Source organism: Phoenix dactylifera, chromosome 4 (assembly GCF_051530095.1).
Source record: "Phoenix dactylifera cultivar Ajwa chromosome 4, Ajwa_hap1_PhDact_Kaust_v1.1, whole genome shotgun sequence".
Classification (NCBI taxonomy): Eukaryota; Viridiplantae; Streptophyta; class Magnoliopsida; order Arecales; family Arecaceae; genus Phoenix; species Phoenix dactylifera.
Window position 1 is genome coordinate 2,293,214 of NC_143193.1, and position 22,182 is coordinate 2,315,395.

A 22,182-nucleotide genomic window follows, 5' to 3' on the forward strand; every position below is an offset into this window, starting at 1 on the left:
CAAGTTTATTGATTAGACCCGTACCTTTGACTTGATATGAAATTAAACTTGATCACCTATGAATCAAGCATAATCTCAAAATCAAGTCTCACGACAAGCTTGACCAAATCAAATGCAACCAACGATGAGGTCCAAATAGGACCAAGTTACATTTACCCTTTAGTCTTTAAAAGGTACAATATGACTTATTTTTCTTTCACGAATCTAATGAATGGGAATGGAACTGGTACATAAATGGAAAGTTTTCGGGTAGATATATCATCTACCTCAAACCCTCCATTCCCCCGGCCTCTTTCCTCTGGCTTCCTCTCCTCTCTTCTCCGTCACCGGCGGCGCCGCCCCCGCCGCCGCAGCTACCCACCGGTTCTCTCTCTCTCTTTCGTGTTAATATTCTCTATGCTGATCCTGTAGCGTTTCATTTAAAGATCTCCTACACTGTATTCCGATTGCGTATAAATCTGCTGAGATCTAGAGAAGATCTCAATAACGTTCAATTTATTTGAAAATCTTAATAAGTTGTCGCGATCCTCCCATGTTGCTCCCTATCATATATATCTCAGCTCTCACTTCTTCTAGCTTTATCGCATCTTATTCTCGCTTTAAGAGTATCGCTATAAGCTTTTGAAATGAAGTAAAAAGAGTGAGAGAAGTACCTCCTTTGGCGAACCTTCGGCTTTTGGGTTGATGTAGGTTTCATCATTCATGTTGTTGTTCAGATGATACTTCTTGGATTGTGGTGACATGGCCCAGAGAGCGGAATGAAGTTAACGGCAGTCTGTAAGAAAATATATGATTGCATTCGCTATGATCTCAAGGAAATTGCCTTCCTTTCTTCTTTGCCTGACCCCATACATATCAAAAAACGAAGGAAAAATCTAGGCTTTATGCAGCTAGCTGGGTGCCAGATATTGGCCCTGACCTCAGGCCGATCGACTGTAAGAAGGACAGCAAACCTCATGCAGAGAATGGTGCATCTCACAACGGAGAGCCTTCGACTTCAGATGATCTTGCAGTGGCTGCAAGAGGTGGAATGGAGACCTAGGGCCTGCGCTGCAGTGCACTGAAAAGCTTCATACAAGGTTATGGGAAGGGATAAAACAAGTCATGGAAGGGAATTGAAGAAGCTGCCAAGTCTCCACTGAAAGGTGATGACCTGAAGAAATCAATGCAATCTTTAATTGTAAGTTATTCTCTAAGCCATGCCATTCACTAAATTCACAATAAATTCTCAAAATTTGATGAAATAAAGCTGAGATTCTTGTGGTTTGAAGTTTGGTTGCAGAAGAAATCAAAGAAATCTTCTGTGCTTGTGTAGAGACCAGTCGAAACATCCATTCCCTCCCCCCCCCCTATAGCATTACATAGTTTAGACTATGATGGAAGCTTGTACATTCAAATTTTTATGCAAGCACCAAGACATATTTTATCTAGTAAGTATATACTTTTGGATCCTTCATCGCTCCACTGCATTTTATTGAAGGAATTTAGGCATCCCTTCACATGAGCTGTTTGACTGAAGTTGCTAGATTCTTCTCTCTCAAGTTGGATACATGCATGACATCCTTTGCTCAATTTGTATAAAATGCAGCTGCATGACAGGGAATCGCATTCACCTTCTAAAATATTTTGGTTGATATTTTCTTCGGTTTTCTTAATTTACAAGAATTATTGAAGCTTGAAGTGAAACCAGTGAACTACCAAAACTGCTGCAATTGAAATTCATGCAGTCTGGCTGCTACCAATATTGAAACCAAGTTTCTTAACATTTCATGAAATGGTTTATTGAACTCCTTAAGTTGTTCGTCATTGAGTTTTCCTATCGAAATATTCAAGGGGATCCATTATGTGGTTTATTTCTATGATGCAGCACAGGTTTACGGACATGCTTTAAGCTGTAGATGTTAAATATCTTGTATAGGTTGCTTAATCATCCTTTGCATCTCTGCTTATCTTCTTCGGTCTAACTTCTTGTGCTGCCATTTTTTCTATTTAGATATTCTTTATGCAATGATATGTAAGGTATAATTCCCTTCTGATATCTGAATGGATGAAAGAGTTGCAAGGTATGATGCTAGGGTTCAAGTTGCATGTGCAGATGAAATAAGTGAGGAATAAAGAAAGTGATATTAACTGAACCAGAAAGTTACAGCAGACTTCTGCTGCTGCCAGATGGATAAAAGAGCTCAATATCAGCAAAAATGTTTCTTTCTCATTGATAATGAAGATTCGGGATATAATGGTCAAAGAGCCTCACCAATTCTTAAAGCCTTCTTTTATCACTTTCTCTGGCAAAAACTTCTAATCCTTTCCTATTACATCATTTAATACATTTCTAATTAACAAAATGATTTGTCGTGACTCGTGACTCTTGAATATGAATTACAGTGATGTACTGATGAAAACTCCCTAATGGTTTCGAATGGTTCCCTTACCTCTTTGTGCAAGGCTTCCCTATTTGAAATAACTCTTAACAAGTCATGTGGGCCCCTTAGTTGGAGGGTGAAAGTCCTTCGTTCTGTATTGCTTTATTAAATTATGTAAAAACAGTCCCTGAAGTGATAAAATTTAGATTATTAACTGTGTTCCCACCAAAAAGTGAAATCTCTAACAAATAAACCTCTGACAGTGCTGGATTCTGCAATAATGTGCTTCAGTGTACTTACTAGATATGAGCATGGTGCTTCATCGTAATGCCAGTTATTTCATCCATACGTTATGGTTTTTCAATGTTGTTGTTTCCATAATCTGTTTGCAGTTTTTGGTTGCAAATATACTACTACTACTATTACTACTACTACTACTACCATCATCATAAGGTTATATTAGTTTCATAGAAATTAAGGTGGTGCTTCACCCTCAACAACTCAAACAAGCACAAGCTAATTATAAGTTCGTATCTTGCATGCTTGTGAACCTGAAGTTTACCTTTATGTGAAGCTTTTGTATTTGTTTCTGCCTGCACATGGGTATTAGCAAGGTGATTATGGTGTTCATACAACCTTATGTGTGGTCTTTGTTTATTTATTTTTATTCTGTAGCTGTTAATTTGGCTAGTTCTGAGACTGTTGCCGGAGGAACCATTTTTGAAGAATGTGTTGTTCCACAAAATGCAAGAAACATCACCGAGGAATTTACTAGTCGACATGTTCGAGTAACGGCTGAAGAAGAGTTTGTTGCTGCCCATGTCGAAGGAAACATTACAGAAGAACCTATTTCTGCGAACGATAGACCAGATACTGAACCTAATTTATCCTCGGGCGCTGCTTCAGATGTGGAAAATTCTCTTGCCTCAGACATGGTGGATGCTGTTGGCGAAGTGGAGCATCGACTCATTCTAAGTGGTGAAAGGGAAATTCCTTTCACATACCTGGCATCTTTGCTGGCAAAATGGACCACCCAGAAGGACAACACACCATTCATTCAAGGGAAAATCAAGGTATTTATATTCTGGCTTGGTGCTACCGGAATACATACAAATTATAAATGTTATTTTATAAAACCATTTTAAAGACCATTAGTCTTGCTTTTCTGATTTGAGTGCCTTTGCTTTTATATCAATGTTCCTCATGATATGGTGTCATGACCATTTTAATTTTCTAACTATCATTCAGTTATGGTAAAGAAAAAAGTCTGGGCATTGCATGTTATTTGCCAATGTATAGTGAAATTTTTCATTTTTGTTATAACTTGTTAATAACTTTTGTCTTTCCTTAATCAGATCAGAAGAAAAAGTTTTTATTCACCATGACATACCAAAAATATCTGAAATATGTGTGATATATGTATATAGTAAAACGTTCTCTTATTGACATTAAGGTGTGATGTCTTCTATTATGCACCCATTCAATCTTCTAACAAAATGTGTGGAAAACTCAAAGGGTTTGTTTAGAAAATGTAGTAAATGCATTTGTAGCAGGACTATAATTTATAGGTAATAGATGCATTCTTGAATTTAAAGTGGTTCCAATCTTTAATTCAATTACATATAAGTAGAGCTTTGGATGTTTAGCTATTTAGCCCTTTTTTGATGTGTTTTGTGATTGTTTGCTTAGTGCTAGAAATTGTGACTGGAGTTTCATTTGTTCTAAAAATTAAAACACAATGCTGACTATTTAAAATTGTTCCAGTGCTTTTTGACCGGCGTCAAGGGGTTCCACTTCAAACAACGGAGTTCATTTGAGCTCCATGTATATGTTGATGATGGGAGTCTCATATCTGAGGTGCTCATTGACCACAATGTGAGTATAAGCACATATGTTCGTAACACAGATCTGATTTTGTTTGTGAGACTATAAATTTACAAAAGTTCTACATTTGCAATGTGCATGAGAGAAGTCAGACACATGAATTGGACTCTTTAAGGCAGGGAATCTCAAGCAGTATCCCCTCGTCCCTTGTTGATTTGAGTGCGTGGCCTGTGAGGGCATGTTATGGAAGATTTAATTCGGAAGGCATCAGAGTCCGGCAGGCATGCGGGACTCTTAAGCCTTTTGCATGCTATAAGAGAAGATGATATATATATATATAATTTATTTATTTATTTTTGTCAATTTTTTGTTTGGTAAAAAAGTCCTGCCACTCTTCAGGTTGTAAAGAATGGTATTGGCCATTCTCCTGAGGAGGTCACTGTGGCTCTTTCTTCATCAGATAAGAAAACAGTAACAGATATGAGGGAGACCATGAAAAAATTCCAGCTTTTCTTGGCTAAATTTGAGGTATGTTCAACTTACACCTCCTGTATAATTTTCTAAAGACATTTTTTACCTTTGCACTTGATGCTTTGCAAGCTTTGTAGGCATTTAGCACCTTATGTTGGTCTGCATGCAAGTGGTTCTCTCCCCTCCTCCACTTGTTCACACAAGTGCGTGTGTTGGGGGGATATAGCAATTCCTCCTTGTGAATTGTGTTGCTTCAAGAATAAATAGGGCATCAAGGAGATTAAGCATTATGTGCTACCAGTTACAGCATTTCCCAAGAGTACAATTAAAATATACTTATTAAGAACAATTGCAACTCTGACATAGTGAGGAAAACAAGTTATAATATTGAAACGAGGTATAAAGGCAAATCACGGCCATGTTAAGGCAAGCCGTTAATAGCAGTTTTACTTCCTGATGTGGATCTGATCTGCACTTTTTGACTCAAGTCCATGATCGATAAAACTTCTAGGAATATAATCTTTAGTGCTTAAGTAATTAATACTATTTTTTTATAACATTCTAGAATCTCCTTTGAATATGCACTTTTAAGTTGTATCTCTATCTCTCTTAAAGCTGATAGGGTGATACATCCTTCAACTATTATGCCACAATAGATTTGAGTAACCTTGGAGACTAACAGGGAATATCTCTTGCTAATAGGTGCATTTCTTTAGTCTGTGGATATTGTTTTGATGTCTTTGGAATTAGGCATATAGCATTTTGGAGATGGCTAGCAGTTGTAGCTCATGACTTTCTGCTTCTCTACTGCCACTTTGAAAGCAAGCCAATAAGTTGGATCTAGAAATATTTTGCTAATGGTCAAACATTCTTTATCACTAACATTTTCATTGTCTCTTGCCGTGATTCATTTGCATGATTTTTTTTCTTTGATTTACTATGGCTTGGTTTGAAGTTATAACAATATCTATGTATTACTTCTAAAAGTAACAATAAAGTGGAGTTTGGATCCAGGTTTACGGAATAGGTATCGGGGAGCATATCAGCTGGCGACCAGTTTGACACGGTATGGGTTGGTACTGTGCTGTTCTAGGGCGTATTGAAATAAGAGGGTTCAAAAGCCTTTGTCGTTGTCGTCGCCGATGGGGGGAGAGGGAGGAAGGAAAAGAGCCAATGGAAACCCTAGCCCTAACCTTAGCGGGGGAAGGGGGGATGCATATCGGTGATGCCCCAAGGGAGGGGGTGTGTGGAGAGTGAGTAGTGTTGAGTAGTTGCGAACCCGGACCGGGGGTGGGGGGGTGGGGAAGGGAAGGCTGCGAATCGAGTGCTGGAGTGTGGGTGACTTTATATCGATCCAAAGCATTATGTCAAACTACCTAGTAGCCGATCTGTCCGATTTGGTATGTCCCAAAGCAGCCGGTTTAGCACGGTTCATCAAACCATAGTTTGGATCTTCTCTAGGATTGCCTTGAACTAGAGAGGGCTGGTTCTTAAACATGGGTCATCCGACTATAGCACAAATGGCCCGCGATTGAATGTAGGGGTGCAACTTGGGTGGGTGCGGGCAGGTTGAGAGCAAATCTTGACCAAAACCTACCTCTATATCTCCTAACACTAACCCAACCGGGCTTGTTGGGTTGGGAGGTCTCTAACCCAACCCAACCTCATTTTGCACTAAATTCATGTCGTTAATCGAACTCATTAATCAGATGAGATCTACTTGAGCAAGAATTTTAAGATAGAGCAAAAGTTTGGGATGTTTTTGTTGGAATAATATTTATTAGATTGATGCCTCAACTATTCATCAATTTCAGTGGTAACAAGACTAAAAAATATAATATATAAACATGTAATTATTTGTATGGAATATGAATATGAATTGGAAACATAAATATGAATATCTATTCATTTATATATCAGGTTTGGCCGGGTTTTGTTTTGGTTGTAGACCAATCTTAATCCAACTCTATGAGGTTGGGTTAGGATTTTTGAGTCTAAGCCCAACCTTAATTTATAAAATTTCATTTCAAACCTACCAGATGAATGGACTGGGTTAATGACTTTGGGTTTGAGCCCAATCCAAGTTGCACCCCTAATTGAATGAGTCCCATGCTTGACATGGCAATGTTAATTGCAGTGCACCGGATCTGCTCAATCATGGACTGCCTATGCGATGTTAGGATGGTTTGTTTTTGAGAACCAACCTTCTCCAGTTCAAGGCTGAATAGCAGAGGATCTCAACTACCATTGCATACAATGACTCAATAACATGGTTTTTATGATCTCCATGCAACTTTTTGGACAACATTTCGAATCTTTATATTAGTACTTTGTTTGAGCATTATGGAATGTAAACTCCCTTCTTTACTCCTTTTTGTTGAATTTGAAATGTTAGTTAACTCTATTGCTTTGTTTATTTGGCTTGGAGTTTCACCTTCTGTAAGTTCTTTTTAAAGTTCAGTAAATTGGCATATTTGTTGCACAAAAAAAGAGGTTGTGTAAGCTTATACTGTTTTCATGCTCCTGTAGTGTCTCATGCCAAACTTATGTTGATTGTTGCCTTGATTCTCTTGAATAAATTCTTTATAAATCTCTATTTGCCTCTTATTTAGATAAGTTATGCTTTGGTGTGGCTAAACTGTAAATACCATATGCATCTTATATGTTTAACTGATAATAGTAGCAATTTCAATACTTCATATTTGCAAATCTTTATCTTGCATTGTTAATTTTCATTTTTGTTTATAGGGTACAATGTTGGTGGAGGTCAATGGAAACTCTCCTCTTCCTGTTGTCCTGGAGATGAACCAGAGCTGTTCAACATCTGATGCCTGGTTGCTCCTTCAAAGACTGAAGAAGTTTACTGCTCCTCAAAATAAACAACATAACCATTTGAAGCCTATTGATTTATCTCCGTGATGTTTATGATTGTTCGTTTGTTTTGACTATGGTTATGTATTACTGGAAGGTTCTGAGAAGTAATCAACAGAGATACTTTAGCATTGGGTAAGGGCTTTACTGATCCATCTTAAACTCATGCGCTCATTTATTATACGTTCATTTTGATGGCAACAGTACAGTCATGTCTTTGCACTATCCTATTCAGTGAATCTGGAACTCGTGAAGTAATATTTTTTTTATATCAGGTTTGCAAGTATAGGTATGACAGTATCCATTCCATTGGGAACCTTGAACCTAGGGTCTTCTGTTTTCCTTAACTCAATGTAAAAGGTCATTCTTCTTATATGATGCATTCTTGTGAGTACAGAGAGTAATTTGGCTAAGCACAACTAGTTTGAGATATTTTTGGTTGCTGGAAATGACTTAGAATTCACATTCATTCCTTCAAGTACGTATGCTTACAATGTTATGATATTACCATTAAATTTTTTGATACCCAACTGATTCATGTTATCAATAAAAAAAAGTATTCTTAGTTCAAACCATGCTCGAGCTTAATACATAATTTCGAAGAAAACTTTTGATGTTTTCCTTATTGTGGTTCTCTCTATTTAATCTGATTTTGTGTTTGGCAATCTAATATGAGTCACATTAGTTTTTGGCGCTATTCAAGCTTCTTTCCTGTATCAATATTAATTAATAGCGGACTTGACGGCATTAATCAGTTAGCCACTTGAGGCTATTAGCTTGCCAGATCAAAGGTGTTCTTTAATGTCATGAATCAGTACTATGTGCACATGCCATATGGTACTAAACTAAGTGATAAGTCAAATGATCACAACAAAATTTACAGATCATGATGTGACTGTCAGTGTATTTGTAATGCTTCTAAATTATGTGGTGGCAAACTATCTATATTTGCCATATCTGCTGTTGTTAAAGGCAGCTGCCTAGGCGTATGGATTACACAAGCATAGGTCACTTTGGTTTTTGGTGTTTTCCATGACTTCATGCGGGGTGGCCACTTGATTGCCTAGACTGGCACCTAGCTGCCTAGTGGTTGCGAACGTCTCTGGCATGCTCCTTGTTCCTTGACTTATCAGAGGTTTTTTTAACTCCTCTTTAAGTCACAAGTATTTACTGAAGAGAGAAAAAATGGGGTATTAGTCGATGCTACATCATGCAATTGCTTCTTTGAAGCTTAGCTTCTTCAAATTGCTCAATGAAAATGTAATAAAACTGCAGTAATTAAATGAATTATTTCATCATTGAATAGCTCAAGTTGTTAATGGCCTTATTGTTTATCAATATTTTTCAATATTTTTTTTTATCTGTTCTTGTAAGTCCAATATATACTTTTGATCATTGGATAATTCAAGGTATTCTATGGTTTTGCATCTAAAAAATGTGCACCAATTTTATCAATTATTAGTTTTTTTACTCCTAGTGCCTGTGTGGCTGCATAGGCATTCTTCCTATCCTTTAAGGGGGTCAAAGCCTAGGATTTCCTGGGAGGTTTGACAACATTGTCTATATAGGTCCATATGCCCAACTATGGTTTGTTTTATATAAAAATACCGTTTTTTCTACCCTGGATTCTTGCAAGTTTTGTTCAAACACTGGTCTGTGTAAATAAAAGTCAAATTCTTTTATTCAAAATTGTTCATTATTTCAAAAAGTTTGGAGTTACAAAGAGAAGACAAAGAAACTTTATTTACTAGTGCAGGTTTCATAATTGGTAGAATTTAAGGACTGGTAAAGAAAAGTGTTTTGTGCCATTTACTTGGGAATTTTAAGAATTTTACACTAGGAAGCATGGAGATGGATACATTAGAACACTGACTTATTGTGCAAGTGTAAAAAAATAATATACCATATGGCCAAGATTGAATGATAATTAAGTAAATAATATTTTTGTATTAACGAATCCATCAAGCATAATGTCATGTTTTTTTCAACTTCTTACCTTTGCACCATCTACATGTTAATGAGAAACATCTGGGTTCCAACAGGACACGGAATGGTTGTTAGTGAAGTGGGTGACTGGGATAAGAATGGTTCTGCTTAGCACAGGATTTGTGGTGATAGGCAAATATCAAGATGAGAAAAGTGAGATGCATAGTCAATGGCTTCACCTCCCTGAGGAACTACGTAACAATGGGCTTATGCTACCAAGCCTAATCCTGCTTCTTTTTGCTCATTGGAGTTGCTGCATCCAGTTCCTACATGCCTGATTTATGGTTGATTCATAACCTGGATAAACCTGTGGAAATTTCTAGGGTGGAGGGCTTTAAGCTGTTCTAATTTTGGCATCACTGGCTAAAGGTTTGCTTCAATTACCAAATGATTAGTTGCTCTTTCCTTTTGTATGGGGAGCCATAATAATCATAGATTCACATAACTCTGCAGAAAAAAAAGTGATCTCTCTGTATTTTGTCTTTGTGATGATCAGGGACCATCTTTCTATGCTCATTGTTTTTGCTTGACTTTTCCTGTAAGAACATGGCTTCAGTTTGAAAGCTGTGCGGATCAGCAAGTTCTGCAGGGTCTCTCTTGCTGTCAAGGAGTGGAAACAAGCTTCATGAGAGGTAATTGTATCCATGCATGTTTATGTTATAATATTTTCTGAAACTTAGTTCACTGTCAGATGTCAGTTTTGATTTATCACCTTTATTATGAATTTTTTAAATATAAAATGACTATTAACTCACGGGCTGCATCTGATATGTGGTTATAGATCCCTTGTTGAGTGCTTTTAGTACAGGTGCTTTGTTCTTTTTGGTGAAAAATGTCAGCAAATGTTTGATTTGATAGTTTAAGCCAAATGATTACCCACATCAGATTAAATGAATTCAAAGGTTTAATGGAAAATGATATTGTTGAACGAGCAATTCTCCCAGCTTCTGGATAATGGAAAATAAATTCACTAGTAGATCGTGACATGTTTGACCCATGCTTGACTACTGGATTCAATGAGCTAGGTTAGGTGTGTTTAGTTTGGGTTGGGTTGGGTAAATTGGTCCAGGTCAATTTTGCTACCCTTTTTGGTGTTGATGGGCGTCTTAGGTCATCTTGCTGCTTTGTTAATCAGTGTATTTCTACTGATACCCTGTCTTAAGATTTGGACAAGTGAGGCACATATTTTTTTCTCTCATTGGCAAAGGAAGTTACACCTGCCTAGAAATAGATGCATCCCTTAGCATCTTTCTAGCAAGTCGGGGAACCTTTTAGGAAAGTTACAAAACCATTTATACTTAGCCTCTTGTGAGGTCTCTTCACCAACTAGCCAATCGGCATATTGCTTCCTTAAAGGTTTGTTAGTCCTCATGACTATGTGGTAGTCAGGGTTATTCTTCCCTCGCTATGATATGCTGTCATTCTAATGTCAGTTATGGTACACCACTTAGGATGTTATGCTATACATGTTTAAGAGGTTGTTTAGAATCCTGCAACTAGACTTGGTGCAGATCAAGTTTCATGTAGCTGGAATTGCATACAGTTGAATCTACTCTATCTGGAGGGCTGCAGCTTGAGATTTTGTAATTACTGTTTTTCGTTTGCTAGACTGTGGCTGGGAGTTGCAACTTTGAAGAAGCTATTTGGTTGGATGCAACTGCAGGAGATGCAGCCATCCTGTAGATGTGGGGGCGAGCTTATCTTTATTCTTGATTGATATGCAAAAACTTTGTGAAGTTCCCAAACACCTGTATTGAATTACTACCTATAAACAAAGGCAAGTGGGATATGGATGGAGCTTTATCTCTGGAACGAAATTAACATTCATTTTTACTTTCCATAGACTGTCAATTAACAACTTGAATATACATCCCCATTTTAAATTCATTTTTTTAAATCACATTTGCATAACTTTGCTCTCTCTAGCTCCCATGCACTGTAGTCATTTTAAATCCAAGAGTGCACCTATCATGGATCAAGCAGCAATGCCACTGAGGTCGTCTCTGATCTAGGGGCAAGGGCTGCTGAGATCTGATCTTCTCCAGGCATGGCCTTCTTTGGAAACAGGGAGGGTGTGACACAAGGCATCAGTGTGGGGGCTGCCAATAGCATCTCCTGTGTGGACTTCTAGATGATGGCATGGGGTGACACGTGTAGGGATAGTTGCTTTGGCTTGGTTTGGAGAAGGTGACTTGAAGCAGGCAAGATTTTTTCTTTCTTTTTTTTTTCTTGAGGGACCAGAGTCGCTTGAGCTGCCTTTATTTTTTTTTGAATGGAAGCCTTTTTAGCTGCTTTAGCTCGATCCACAGTCATTTTTGGTTGCCAGTCTTAGAACCTACAGCTTAGGCCTAAGCTGCAGGTGACTAGCAGCTAGAGTCTTTGCGACTCAACAAACTGCAGGCCTGTAAACTTCATGGGTGTTTGGCTGTAGCTGGATTCACAGGCGGCCAGCTACCAGCTTCCAAACAAACCCTAACTGAAAAACTTCTAATTGACATTTAGACCTGCTCATGGAACGGACGGCTTGCCGGGCCTGCTTGAGCCGGAGGCTGAGCCATTTCTTGGAAAAAATCCTGTTTAATAAGCGGGCTGGGCTTGGCCTTGTTTTCAAGGAGTGATATGCAAGTCTATTCTGTTTGCTTCTATTTTATGACAGTCAAAATTGTTTCCTTGGGAATCTATTTCCTTTGTAGCTATAGCTGAGAGAAACATCGGATGATGTTAGTACTTTAATCCCTCCTTTTTGATCATTGAGTGCTTCTTTCTTGAGAAATCCCTCAATTTTATTCCTAATTTATATATTCTTCGAAAGTGAAATAACATTTCCACCTATCTTAGAAAAATACTATTAAATTATTCCCAGTGACATCTGATGTTATTAGAAAGATATCCAGAGCCCTCATTGTCTTCACTCCTTGACGATATCATTAGCTCCACCTTCATTCACTTGTCTCTTAGTGCTAGGCGATGTCACTGAAACTGGAAACAAAAGTTTTCTTGGCTCTTGACGCCTTTAGGATCCCCTTACTGAGTGTCTTGGTTGAAGTGACGCCCGACCTAGTAACACAGAATGAGTGAGAGAACCTTGGGATCAAGGCAGATGACCATATGCAATGGCTTGAACCAGGAGAGAACCTTGTGATCAAGGCACAGGACCATATTCATCACTTCTGCATGAGATGCTCACATTGTGCACGCTTCTCTGTGCAATCGACAGGAAGTGGTCCAAACTGGACCTGCCATTCGATCGCAGAAAAAGTTTAGTTCGCAAGATAGGTAATGCTTTTTAATGCAGTTTTATGATGTAGAGTAGATGTCAAATTGTGGACTAGTGATTGACAAGGTACATCTCTAGCTTCATCATCGATTCCTATTTCATCAGCTTCCTTAAGAACTTTGCATTTGGTGAGCTCCGATGCAACATAACCTGGAGTGATGACAGTGATCCTGATCTCCGCATGAAGCTTTGATTGCAATGCCTCATAGAACCTGATAATTGCTGCCTTGCTTTCCTGAAAATCATCCATAAATTCTATAAACCAAAACAAAAAGCTTTTTATGTTTTAAACTATTTTAAAACTTTCATTATCTTGTAGATGCTTGTTCTTGCAGCAGGAACATGGCCATTCATTGATGCTGTCCTAATTATATTGCCCTGGCTGTTCTGTAGGTGTGGAATTGCATAATAAGTTGGATACACTGAGCCCCAAAAGTTTACATCCTGAAAAGAGTCTTGCAATTGAAGATCAATGCTCTGTGAATTAAACTTGATAGTTATGAGTTATGACGTTGATTTCCATTTTAGGGTACTCTGAGATTATGTGCAGATGAAAAATAGTGACATGGGGACTGGAAGAGCAAATCTTGTAAGACATGTCAACTTTCATTTCCCCTTCAATTTGTTATGAATCAAAATTTTATCTTAGCAAATCAATTTAATTTAACAAGCCAAACAATTAGTATCATATATGCTGAAAAATGTAAGTTTTAGCTTAATCATAATTTGAAAATTTGAATTGAATGAAATTTTTAATGATAAATTTTGAACAAACATAAGATACAGCCCAAGTTATGGAGTAAAAAAATTTATTTAATGTTATACCGTCACTTGTGTGAAGGCAGATATGTTGATTTCTTCAAAGAGGCAGCTAGTCCAAATTGGATCATTGACAATGAGGTGATTCACTGCAACACAAAGTTTTAGGCTCATCAGTTCAACTCCAAGAGATTCTTGCCCAAAGTGAGCAATAGTCTCTTCAATGATTCATTTGGATTCACTGGGGACAGGGACCATTTTATATTTAAAAATATTCATATAATCTAATTAAAATTACAGTTAAATGACGTTATGGGATGCATTGTTACGATATATTGATATCCTGTAATCAAATAACAAAAGAATCCAGTTAACCATGCAGTTAACAAAAGAATTACTTATATTGCTATATTTTGTCAGGTTTCCAAAAGAATTCAGTTTACCATGCATGGATAGTTGTTAGAATTTCTCTTGCAAAATTTGTCATTTTAGGCATTTTCCTTTTGGATACAAAGTCAGGAGTTGTCAAAAACCATGATCTCTTGCAACTTTTCCTTTTCCTTTCATGTTCTGTCCAAGGGAATTCATCATTCATGTTGTTGTTCAGATGATACTTCTTGGATTGTGGTGACATGGCCCAGAGAGCGGAATGAAGTTAACGGCAGTCTGTAAGAAAATATATGATTGCATTCGCTATGATCTCAAGGAAATTGCCTTCCTTTCTTCTTTGCCTGACCCCATACATATCAAAAAACGAAGGAAAAATCTAGGCTTTATGCAGCTAGCTGGGTGCCAGATATTGGCCCTGACCTCAGGCCGATCGACTGTAAGAAGGACAGCAAACCTCATGCAGAGAATGGTGCATCTCACAACGGAGAGCCTTCGACTTCAGATGATCTTGCAGTGGCTGCAAGAGGTGGAATGGAGACCTAGGGCCTGCGCTGCAGTGCACTGAAAAGCTTCATACAAGGTTATGGGAAGGGATAAAACAAGTCATGGAAGGGAATTGAAGAAGCTGCCAAGTCTCCACTGAAAGGTGATGACCTGAAGAAATCAATGCAATCTTTAATTGTAAGTTATTCTCTAAGCCATGCCATTCACTAAATTCACAATAAATTCTCAAAATTTGATGAAATAAAGCTGAGATTCTTGTGGTTTGAAGTTTGGTTGCAGAAGAAATCAAAGAAATCTTCTGTGCTTGTGTAGAGACCAGTCGAAACATCCATTCCCTCCCCCCCCCTATAGCATTACATAGTTTAGACTATGATGGAAGCTTGTACATTCAAATTTTTATGCAAGCACCAAGACATATTTTATCTAGTAAGTATATACTTTTGGATCCTTCATCGCTCCACTGCATTTTATTGAAGGAATTTAGGCATCCCTTCACATGAGCTGTTTGACTGAAGTTGCTAGATTCTTCTCTCTCAAGTTGGATACATGCATGACATCCTTTGCTCAATTTGTATAAAATGCAGCTGCATGACAGGGATAGGGAATCGCATTCACCTTCTAAAATATGTAAGAGATATACAAGGACAATATCTATCCATAGTCGAAATAATAATGAGAGTCATGATGCAAGATGAATTTGATGGAACATTGAACAGACTTGCAAAATTTTTGAGCTAGTTTTGGCGAGAGTTTGCTGGCTATCTAATTTTCAGAGACTTGCAATGTTATATTATTGTCTCACCAAAAAGAAGGCTGTTATGCCTATGTATGTGTATGTGTTATGGCATCAACTTCACCCTCTGGAATAATTAAACCTATCAATTTACTGTTATGACTTTCTCAACAGGACGAGTGGCCTTAGAAGGTAGTGAGCATATTTTGGCACTAAATTTATGGATTGGTTACAACATAACTCTCTCTTCTTGGCCACTCTGTGTCAGAGAAATAGGAAGGATACACAATTGACTCAAATATTTGGTTGGAGAATGTTATTCATATTAGCAATATATTATCTAAATAAACAAATGAATCTAAAATTACAATTGATGAAAAATCTTTATAGGGAATAATATATATATATATATATATATATTATTCGACATCAAAATAATTTTATTTTAACACAAAAAAATCTATTCTAGCACAAAATAAAATTTATTCATTTGGTAAAATTAAATCACAAAATTGCAAATCCTACATATCTACTAATATTAACTTAAAAATATAAGTTAGAGAAAATAGCCTGATTGTAGGCAGGTCAAAGCGCGTAGGCGCTGTCCCAAAGAAGTGTTTGCCTCCACGTACGGATTTTCCGATAATCCTCCTTTGAGATACGATGACCCTACAACTTCTTCTTCGGTACATCTCAGAAGAAGTCAAAACGAACTTGATCGGACTCGCAGATCCAGCGAAGAACGAAAGAAAAAGGATAAAATATAGAATAGTAAAAATAAAAATCACAAGTGGCTAAGAGGAGGAAGAATTTTTCTCCATAATTTTTTCATTATTTTTCTCTATTTTTTCGTATCCCGAAAGAGATGAAATCAAGGGGTATTTATAAAGGTAATTATGCAGGGGCAAATGGGTCTTTTGCGGATGCGCCCGCGATGATTTCACGAACGCATTTTGTGAAATTCAAATAAAAAAAATTGGCAGCGGGTGCCAGCAATCCTCCACAAAAATTATTTTATTTCTTTTAATAATTTTAAAATCAAAACAAAATGCTGGATATCCTATATTATGTAATAGGTATAAGTACCTTCCGGTTTGAATCTTCACTTAGTGACAATTGATTACATCTGTGGAGCCAAAGTGGTCTTAACCTTGAACCTCGGTCCATGGGGCAAATTAAATCAACAGCATACATAATATAGCCCAATCTGGATTCTAAGCAGGTTGCGCTAATATGGCGATGCACAGGTATCTATCATGTGCTTTTTAGGGAATCTCCCTTTTTCTATAATCGTGGCCTCACGACTGCACATATAGGTGAGTCCTAATAAGAAATCTAGCAAAAAGCTCCTGTTTGTTGAGTCTCAGAGTCATTAAGAGTTATATAAACAAACTCATCCTACCACTTGCCTTTATGAGCACTAGCGTTATAGGGATGAGGAAAATATAAAACAGTGCTTCTCTTAGTCACACTCTGGTTTGTTTCTACCCATTGAACCTTTTAACGTTGGGTTTCCACCGTGGTGATCTATCTTTATGGGCTAAGCCGCATCCCCCTCGACGACTCTAGAACTACTGTTCTAGATAAACCTTTTGTAAGATGATCAGTCAAATTATTTTCTGATTTTACAAAATTCAGAGCAATAACGTTATTTTTCAATTTATATCTTTATGATTTATGACACACTTTTAAGTGCATGTTCATTTTTACATTGGCATTTTCTTGATTGCACTTATCTATTGCAGATTTATAATCACAATGTAAGGAGACAGTGGTAAAGGTGACTCATCTACAAGAAGGTCTATTAGTAGGTCTCTGAGCCACTCAGCCTCAGTGCTAGTGGTGTCTAAGGCAATTAGTTCAAACTCCATGGTACTCCTAGATATCAGAATTTGTTTGATGGATTTCCAAAATACACCAGCTCCTCCTAGGAGATAAACATATCCAGTGGTGGATTTAACATTTAAGGTATCGCTGATCTAGTTGGCATCACTATAGCCTTCTAGAACAGCAGAAAACCCACTAAAGTGCAAACTATAAGACTTGGTACCCTTAAGATACCTAAGGATCCTCTCTAATGTTGTCCAGTGATCTTTATTTGGATTAACAGTATATCTACTGAGTCTATTTCCATCATATGTTATATCTGACTCGGTGTAGTTTGCTAGAAATCCTAATGAGCTCATGATTTGAGCATATAGGCTTTGAAGGATAGGAATTCCTAAGTTCTTCTTAAGGTGTGTAAAGGGATTAAAGATAGTGGAGATAGACTGATAATCAGAATAATTAAATTTATTGAGTATCTTGTCAATATAATGACTTTAGGATAACTCAATTCTAATTGCACTTCTAATTATTTTGGTATTTAAAATTAAGTCAATTTATCCCAAGTCTTTCATATCAAACTTATGACTTAAGAATTATTTTACTTCATCTTCTATCTGAAGATCTGTCCCAAAGATTAGTACATCATTTACATAGAGGCATAAGATCACAAATTTATATCCAACTCTCTTATGATATATACATTCGTCTGTGTTATTGATTTCAAATTCAAATGTCATCACGGTTTCATCAAATTTTAAGTGACATTGCTTGGGTGCTTGTTTAAGACCATAGAGAGATATGACTAGTCTGCAAACTTTATTTTCTTGGTCAGAGATTACAAATTCCTCTAGCTGGTCTATATAGATTTCTTTATTTAAGTCTCCATTTAGAAAAGTTGTCTTGACATCCATATGATGAATTACTAATATATGGATGGAGGCTAATGCTATAAGGATCCTAATAGTTGTAATCCTAGCTACAGGTGCATAGACATCAAAGTAATCTACCCCAGATCTCTGAGTAAAATTCTTGGCAACTAATTTAGCCTTAAATTTATTTACAGAGCCATCAGACCTAAGTTTCTTCTTAAAGATCCATTTGCACCCTATAGTTTTACAACCATGAGGAAGATCAGTCAATTTCCAAGTATGATTTTGGATAATTGAATGCATCTCATTGTCCACAGTTTCTCTCCAAAAAGGTGAATCCAAGGATTTTATTGCGTCTACAAAGGTAGTTGGAGAGTCTTCTATAAGAAAGGTATAGAAATTATCTCCAAATGTTTCCTTTACCCTGTATCTCTTACTCCTCGTAGGTTCTGCTTCTACTTATATTTCACTTGTCCTTCTTCTACTAGAGCTACTAGCTATACCACTATCTACTCTAGTCCTAATGGAAAGATGTCTTCAAAATATGTTGCATCTCTGGGTTCTATGATGGTGTTGTTACTAATATCATTTTCTTCTAAATTAATCACCAAAAATCTATTGGCATTACTATTGGCTGCATATCCTATGAATATCGTATCCACTATTTTAGGTCCTATTCTTTTTCTTTTAAAATCTGGTATTTTCATTTTTGTCAAGCACCCCCACACTTTCAAATAGCCAAGATTATGTTTTCTATGTTTCCAAACTTCATATGGGGTTAGATCATTATTTTTAGAGAAAATCCTATTAAGGATATAACAGGCTGAAACTAGAGCTTCCTCCCATAATTTCTCTGGTACTCCTGAGTTTATAAGTATGGAGTTAACCATATCCATTAAAGTCCTATTCTTCCTTTCTGCTACTCTATTTGAATAGGGAGAATAGGGTGCAGTCACTTCATGAATGATTCTATGATCTTCACATAGTTGAGTTATGTCATTTAATGTGTATTCACCTCTCCGATCTGATCTAAGAATTTTAATTTTCTTCTCCTATTAGTTCTCAGCTTCGATCTTAAAAATCTTAAATTTGCTAAGCACCTCATCCTTGGTTTTAATTAGATAGATGTAACAGAACTTGGATAGATCATCAATGAAGGTCACAAAGTATCTGTTACCTCCCCTAGAAGTTCTACCCGAGTTACAAACATCACTATGGATCAACTCTAATTGATTTAAATCCCTATTAACAGATTTAAAAGGCTTCCTAGGGAGTTTGGCTTCTACACAAATTTGACATTTCTCATGATTCTTAAGATCACTTTTTGGTATTAGATTTAGGTTCATAAGTTGTTTAATTGAATTATAATTTACATGGCCTAATCTACCATGCCAAATAGAAGGAGCTTCTATATTCATAATCAAAGGATTTTCATTCATTGAAGGAGCTATTACATTCAACTTAAACAATCCTTCACTTAGGAACCATGATCCGGCAGGCCGCCGCGATGGTCCTAGGGTGCGGGTAGGCATAAGGCCACCAGCCACCGCGTAGAACCCTACTACCTATCAATCATCAATAAATCCTGAAAATTTTGGCATGATGCATGCACAAAATGATCATCTTTCCTATATTGACCTGTCAGGATTATCTCAATACATACAACAACACTACCTGTCAGAGCAGCAATCACATAATCTGTCACATAATGAGCCTGGACAATTTATATCAATACATCATCACAGGCATATAACTCATCTGTATAAAAATCTGGTTCTCATTCCATCCATGGTCAAACCCATATCCACAACAGGATCTATGTCTATAACTGTACACTATACTATGCTATGGGGCGGCACAGATAGCAGGCAACCACTAATCCTGCTCCTCTCTATATATCAGTTGGCCTGCAACAAAAATATCAACTGGGGAGTGAGTATATAAATACTCAGTGAGTGGAGTGGAGAGTACTATGCATATGAGATAGAATATAATCATGGCTCAAGATGAATCTCAAGAGCATATGAATAGTGATCAATAGCAAGATGAACATGAACTCAACATAAAGAATATGGAGTAAATCATCAATATCACCATAATCAATATCAACTCATCTGAAGCACATATGGAATAATCAAGTAAACATATATGCTACTCATGAATATGCTCAGCAGATCATAATGCTGGAACATACAAATTAGGTGTCAATATACGAAGTCATCACTAGATAGCTGTCGAAAGGTGGGTCTTACACCCCAGGCGAACCACAACAACTCTCTACTGTCACATGCATATGCAGGATAAGACACCATACTGATAATATAAATGCTGGCCAGTATCCAAAACAGAAATCCATAGAAACATCTCACATCTATATACTAACGGCACCTCGCGGGGTCTTACTTTGTTCGGCGGCAAGCCATATATAAGTCGCAGGACCGGCCGATCCTACGCCTAGGGCCGTGTCCCCTCCTAAGAAAGGACTGGGCTCCGCCCATCCAGAAGGCTACTATGTGCACACAGGTCGATGTCTAACCCATCGACTATAGATGTCCTGTAGATACTGCCAAGCCATGCATAAATGCCATAATGCACCCTCCCAATACTCTACATAAAAAGGAGTATAATCAAGACTATCACTCACTCGACCACGACCCAATTATGACTAGACATCAGGGTTGGGAGTGAGGAGTTAGGGGATGCAATGTAACTTAACATATTACTCTTTTCCTTCCTGTAATTCCTCTCAATTTCTCCCAAATGCATGTACAGAATAATCAAGCATGGAGAACAAAACATAGAGGAATCTACCACAACAATCAATCAATAAGCTCAGGTGGAATCAAGTCACACTTGGCAACATTCATGAAAATGAATAAGGAATGTGCTCATGGTACAAAGTACAATTTTCCACTCACTTGCCAATCTGGCACGATCCCGATACGCCTCCGAAGCTCTATGGAAGGCAGTAGGGGACTTCTTCCTCTTGATCCTTAGTTCCTTGCCCAAGTGAAACATGCATTAATAACACATTTATTCTTGTATCAAGGCCAAATAATCTACGTATCAATTGTAAGTATAAAAGTTTCAGTTGACACAACTCCCCCCCCTAATTAACATTTTTCTTTTTCTCCTATTCTTATTAATTAATCCTCAATTTACATTAATCATGATGCAAGAGTATCCAACACACACCTTGGACCAATGCTATAGGGTCAAGGTGTGCGAAGGGATCGAATCCCTTCAAATCTAAAATTTTACTGAACCTTGGGTCGACCCAACATCATCCTTTTTTCATCTTCTTCATCCAGATGAACAGTAACCCGGACTGACAGCAGGTTACTTCATTCCGATTTTGATCTACTTTTCGAACTCTAATTTTTATGAAATTTATACCCAATGTTCTACACTCATAGAAATTTCCAAAATGGTAAGATACATCATCATTGGAGGCCGATTGACCTCCAAAATAATTCACCGAAATTGGGACTTCGACACAGTTTTTCCGCAGTGCCGGAAAAACTTGTCGAAATCCGATTCTTCCTCTTTTAACCACCTCTCTAGACCACATCCACCCTTTGTATAGCCTAATTTCATTAGAAGACTAGGTAGGGATGGGTATTTACCTTTTTCTTTTCTGAAACTTGGGTCCTTGCGTAGAGGAAAAGGAGACCTACGCTTTTTCCTTCAGTTGACAACGCAACCGGGGCTCCCCTCCATCTCAAACTCCCTTCCCTTCTTCTTTCTTCTTCTTCTTTTCTTTCTTTCTTTTCCTTCTCTCTGTGTTTCTCCCTATTTGATTCCACCGCCTGAGACCACTTTCCTTCTCTGCTTCATTCCACCGACACAGCACACTCAAACCCCCTAATTAAGTCACATCAAGCACTATTCATCCTTTGTTTAAAATTATTAAATTTCCTTTTTGCCCCTAACACTTCAATATATCCACTGTTATGCCATTAACTTTTGATTCTTTCCAATTTTACCCCTTATATCAATTTTAAAAGACTATTATATCCTTTTTATATATATAAAAAAATTGGAGTTATTACACTCGTCTTGAACCTTTTCACCGCAGTATCATTAAGACCATATTTGCTTTTTAGGATGTCTCAGAGTTCTTTGGCACTCTTGGCTATGTTATAATGTCATATAGCCTCTCAGAAAGGGCACCTAGGATTCTATAGATGTAATGATAGTCTATTTCATCAAGTGTCCTAGAGGGTATGCTGGTGGAGGCAGAAGATTCAGTGTGGAAGGAGGATGAATTCCGGTTTGAATTTTGGCGAGTAGCATATCATGAAGTAG

The 22,182-nt window shown here is 37.4% G+C and overlaps 1 protein-coding gene across 9 annotated transcripts; it reads left to right on the forward strand.

Moving 5' to 3' along the window:
* Window positions 1-224: 224 nt before the first annotated feature.
* On the forward strand, window positions 225-15,162 carry LOC148703641 (recQ-mediated genome instability protein 1-like). Of its 9 annotated transcripts, XM_089930008.1 has the most exons (11): window positions 226-363; window positions 717-1,180; window positions 1,272-1,430; window positions 3,039-3,436; window positions 4,128-4,238; window positions 4,587-4,715; window positions 7,407-7,664; window positions 9,572-9,884; window positions 10,012-10,147; window positions 13,186-13,381; window positions 14,159-14,712. In XM_089930008.1, the coding sequence occupies exons 3-7, from the start codon at window positions 1,403-1,405 to the stop codon at window positions 7,575-7,577; spliced, it is 837 nt and encodes a 278-aa protein (XP_089786134.1). In that variant the 5' UTR covers window positions 226-363; window positions 717-1,180; window positions 1,272-1,402; the 3' UTR covers window positions 7,578-7,664; window positions 9,572-9,884; window positions 10,012-10,147; window positions 13,186-13,381; window positions 14,159-14,712. The 9 variants fall into 9 exon arrangements, with proteins under 9 accessions (XP_089786135.1, XP_089786134.1, XP_089786136.1 ...); XM_089930009.1 differs by lacking the exon at window positions 1,272-1,430 and having other exon boundaries at window positions 225-363; XM_089930010.1 differs by lacking the exon at window positions 1,272-1,430 and having other exon boundaries at window positions 717-1,145.
* Window positions 15,163-22,182: the final 7,020 nt, after the last annotated feature.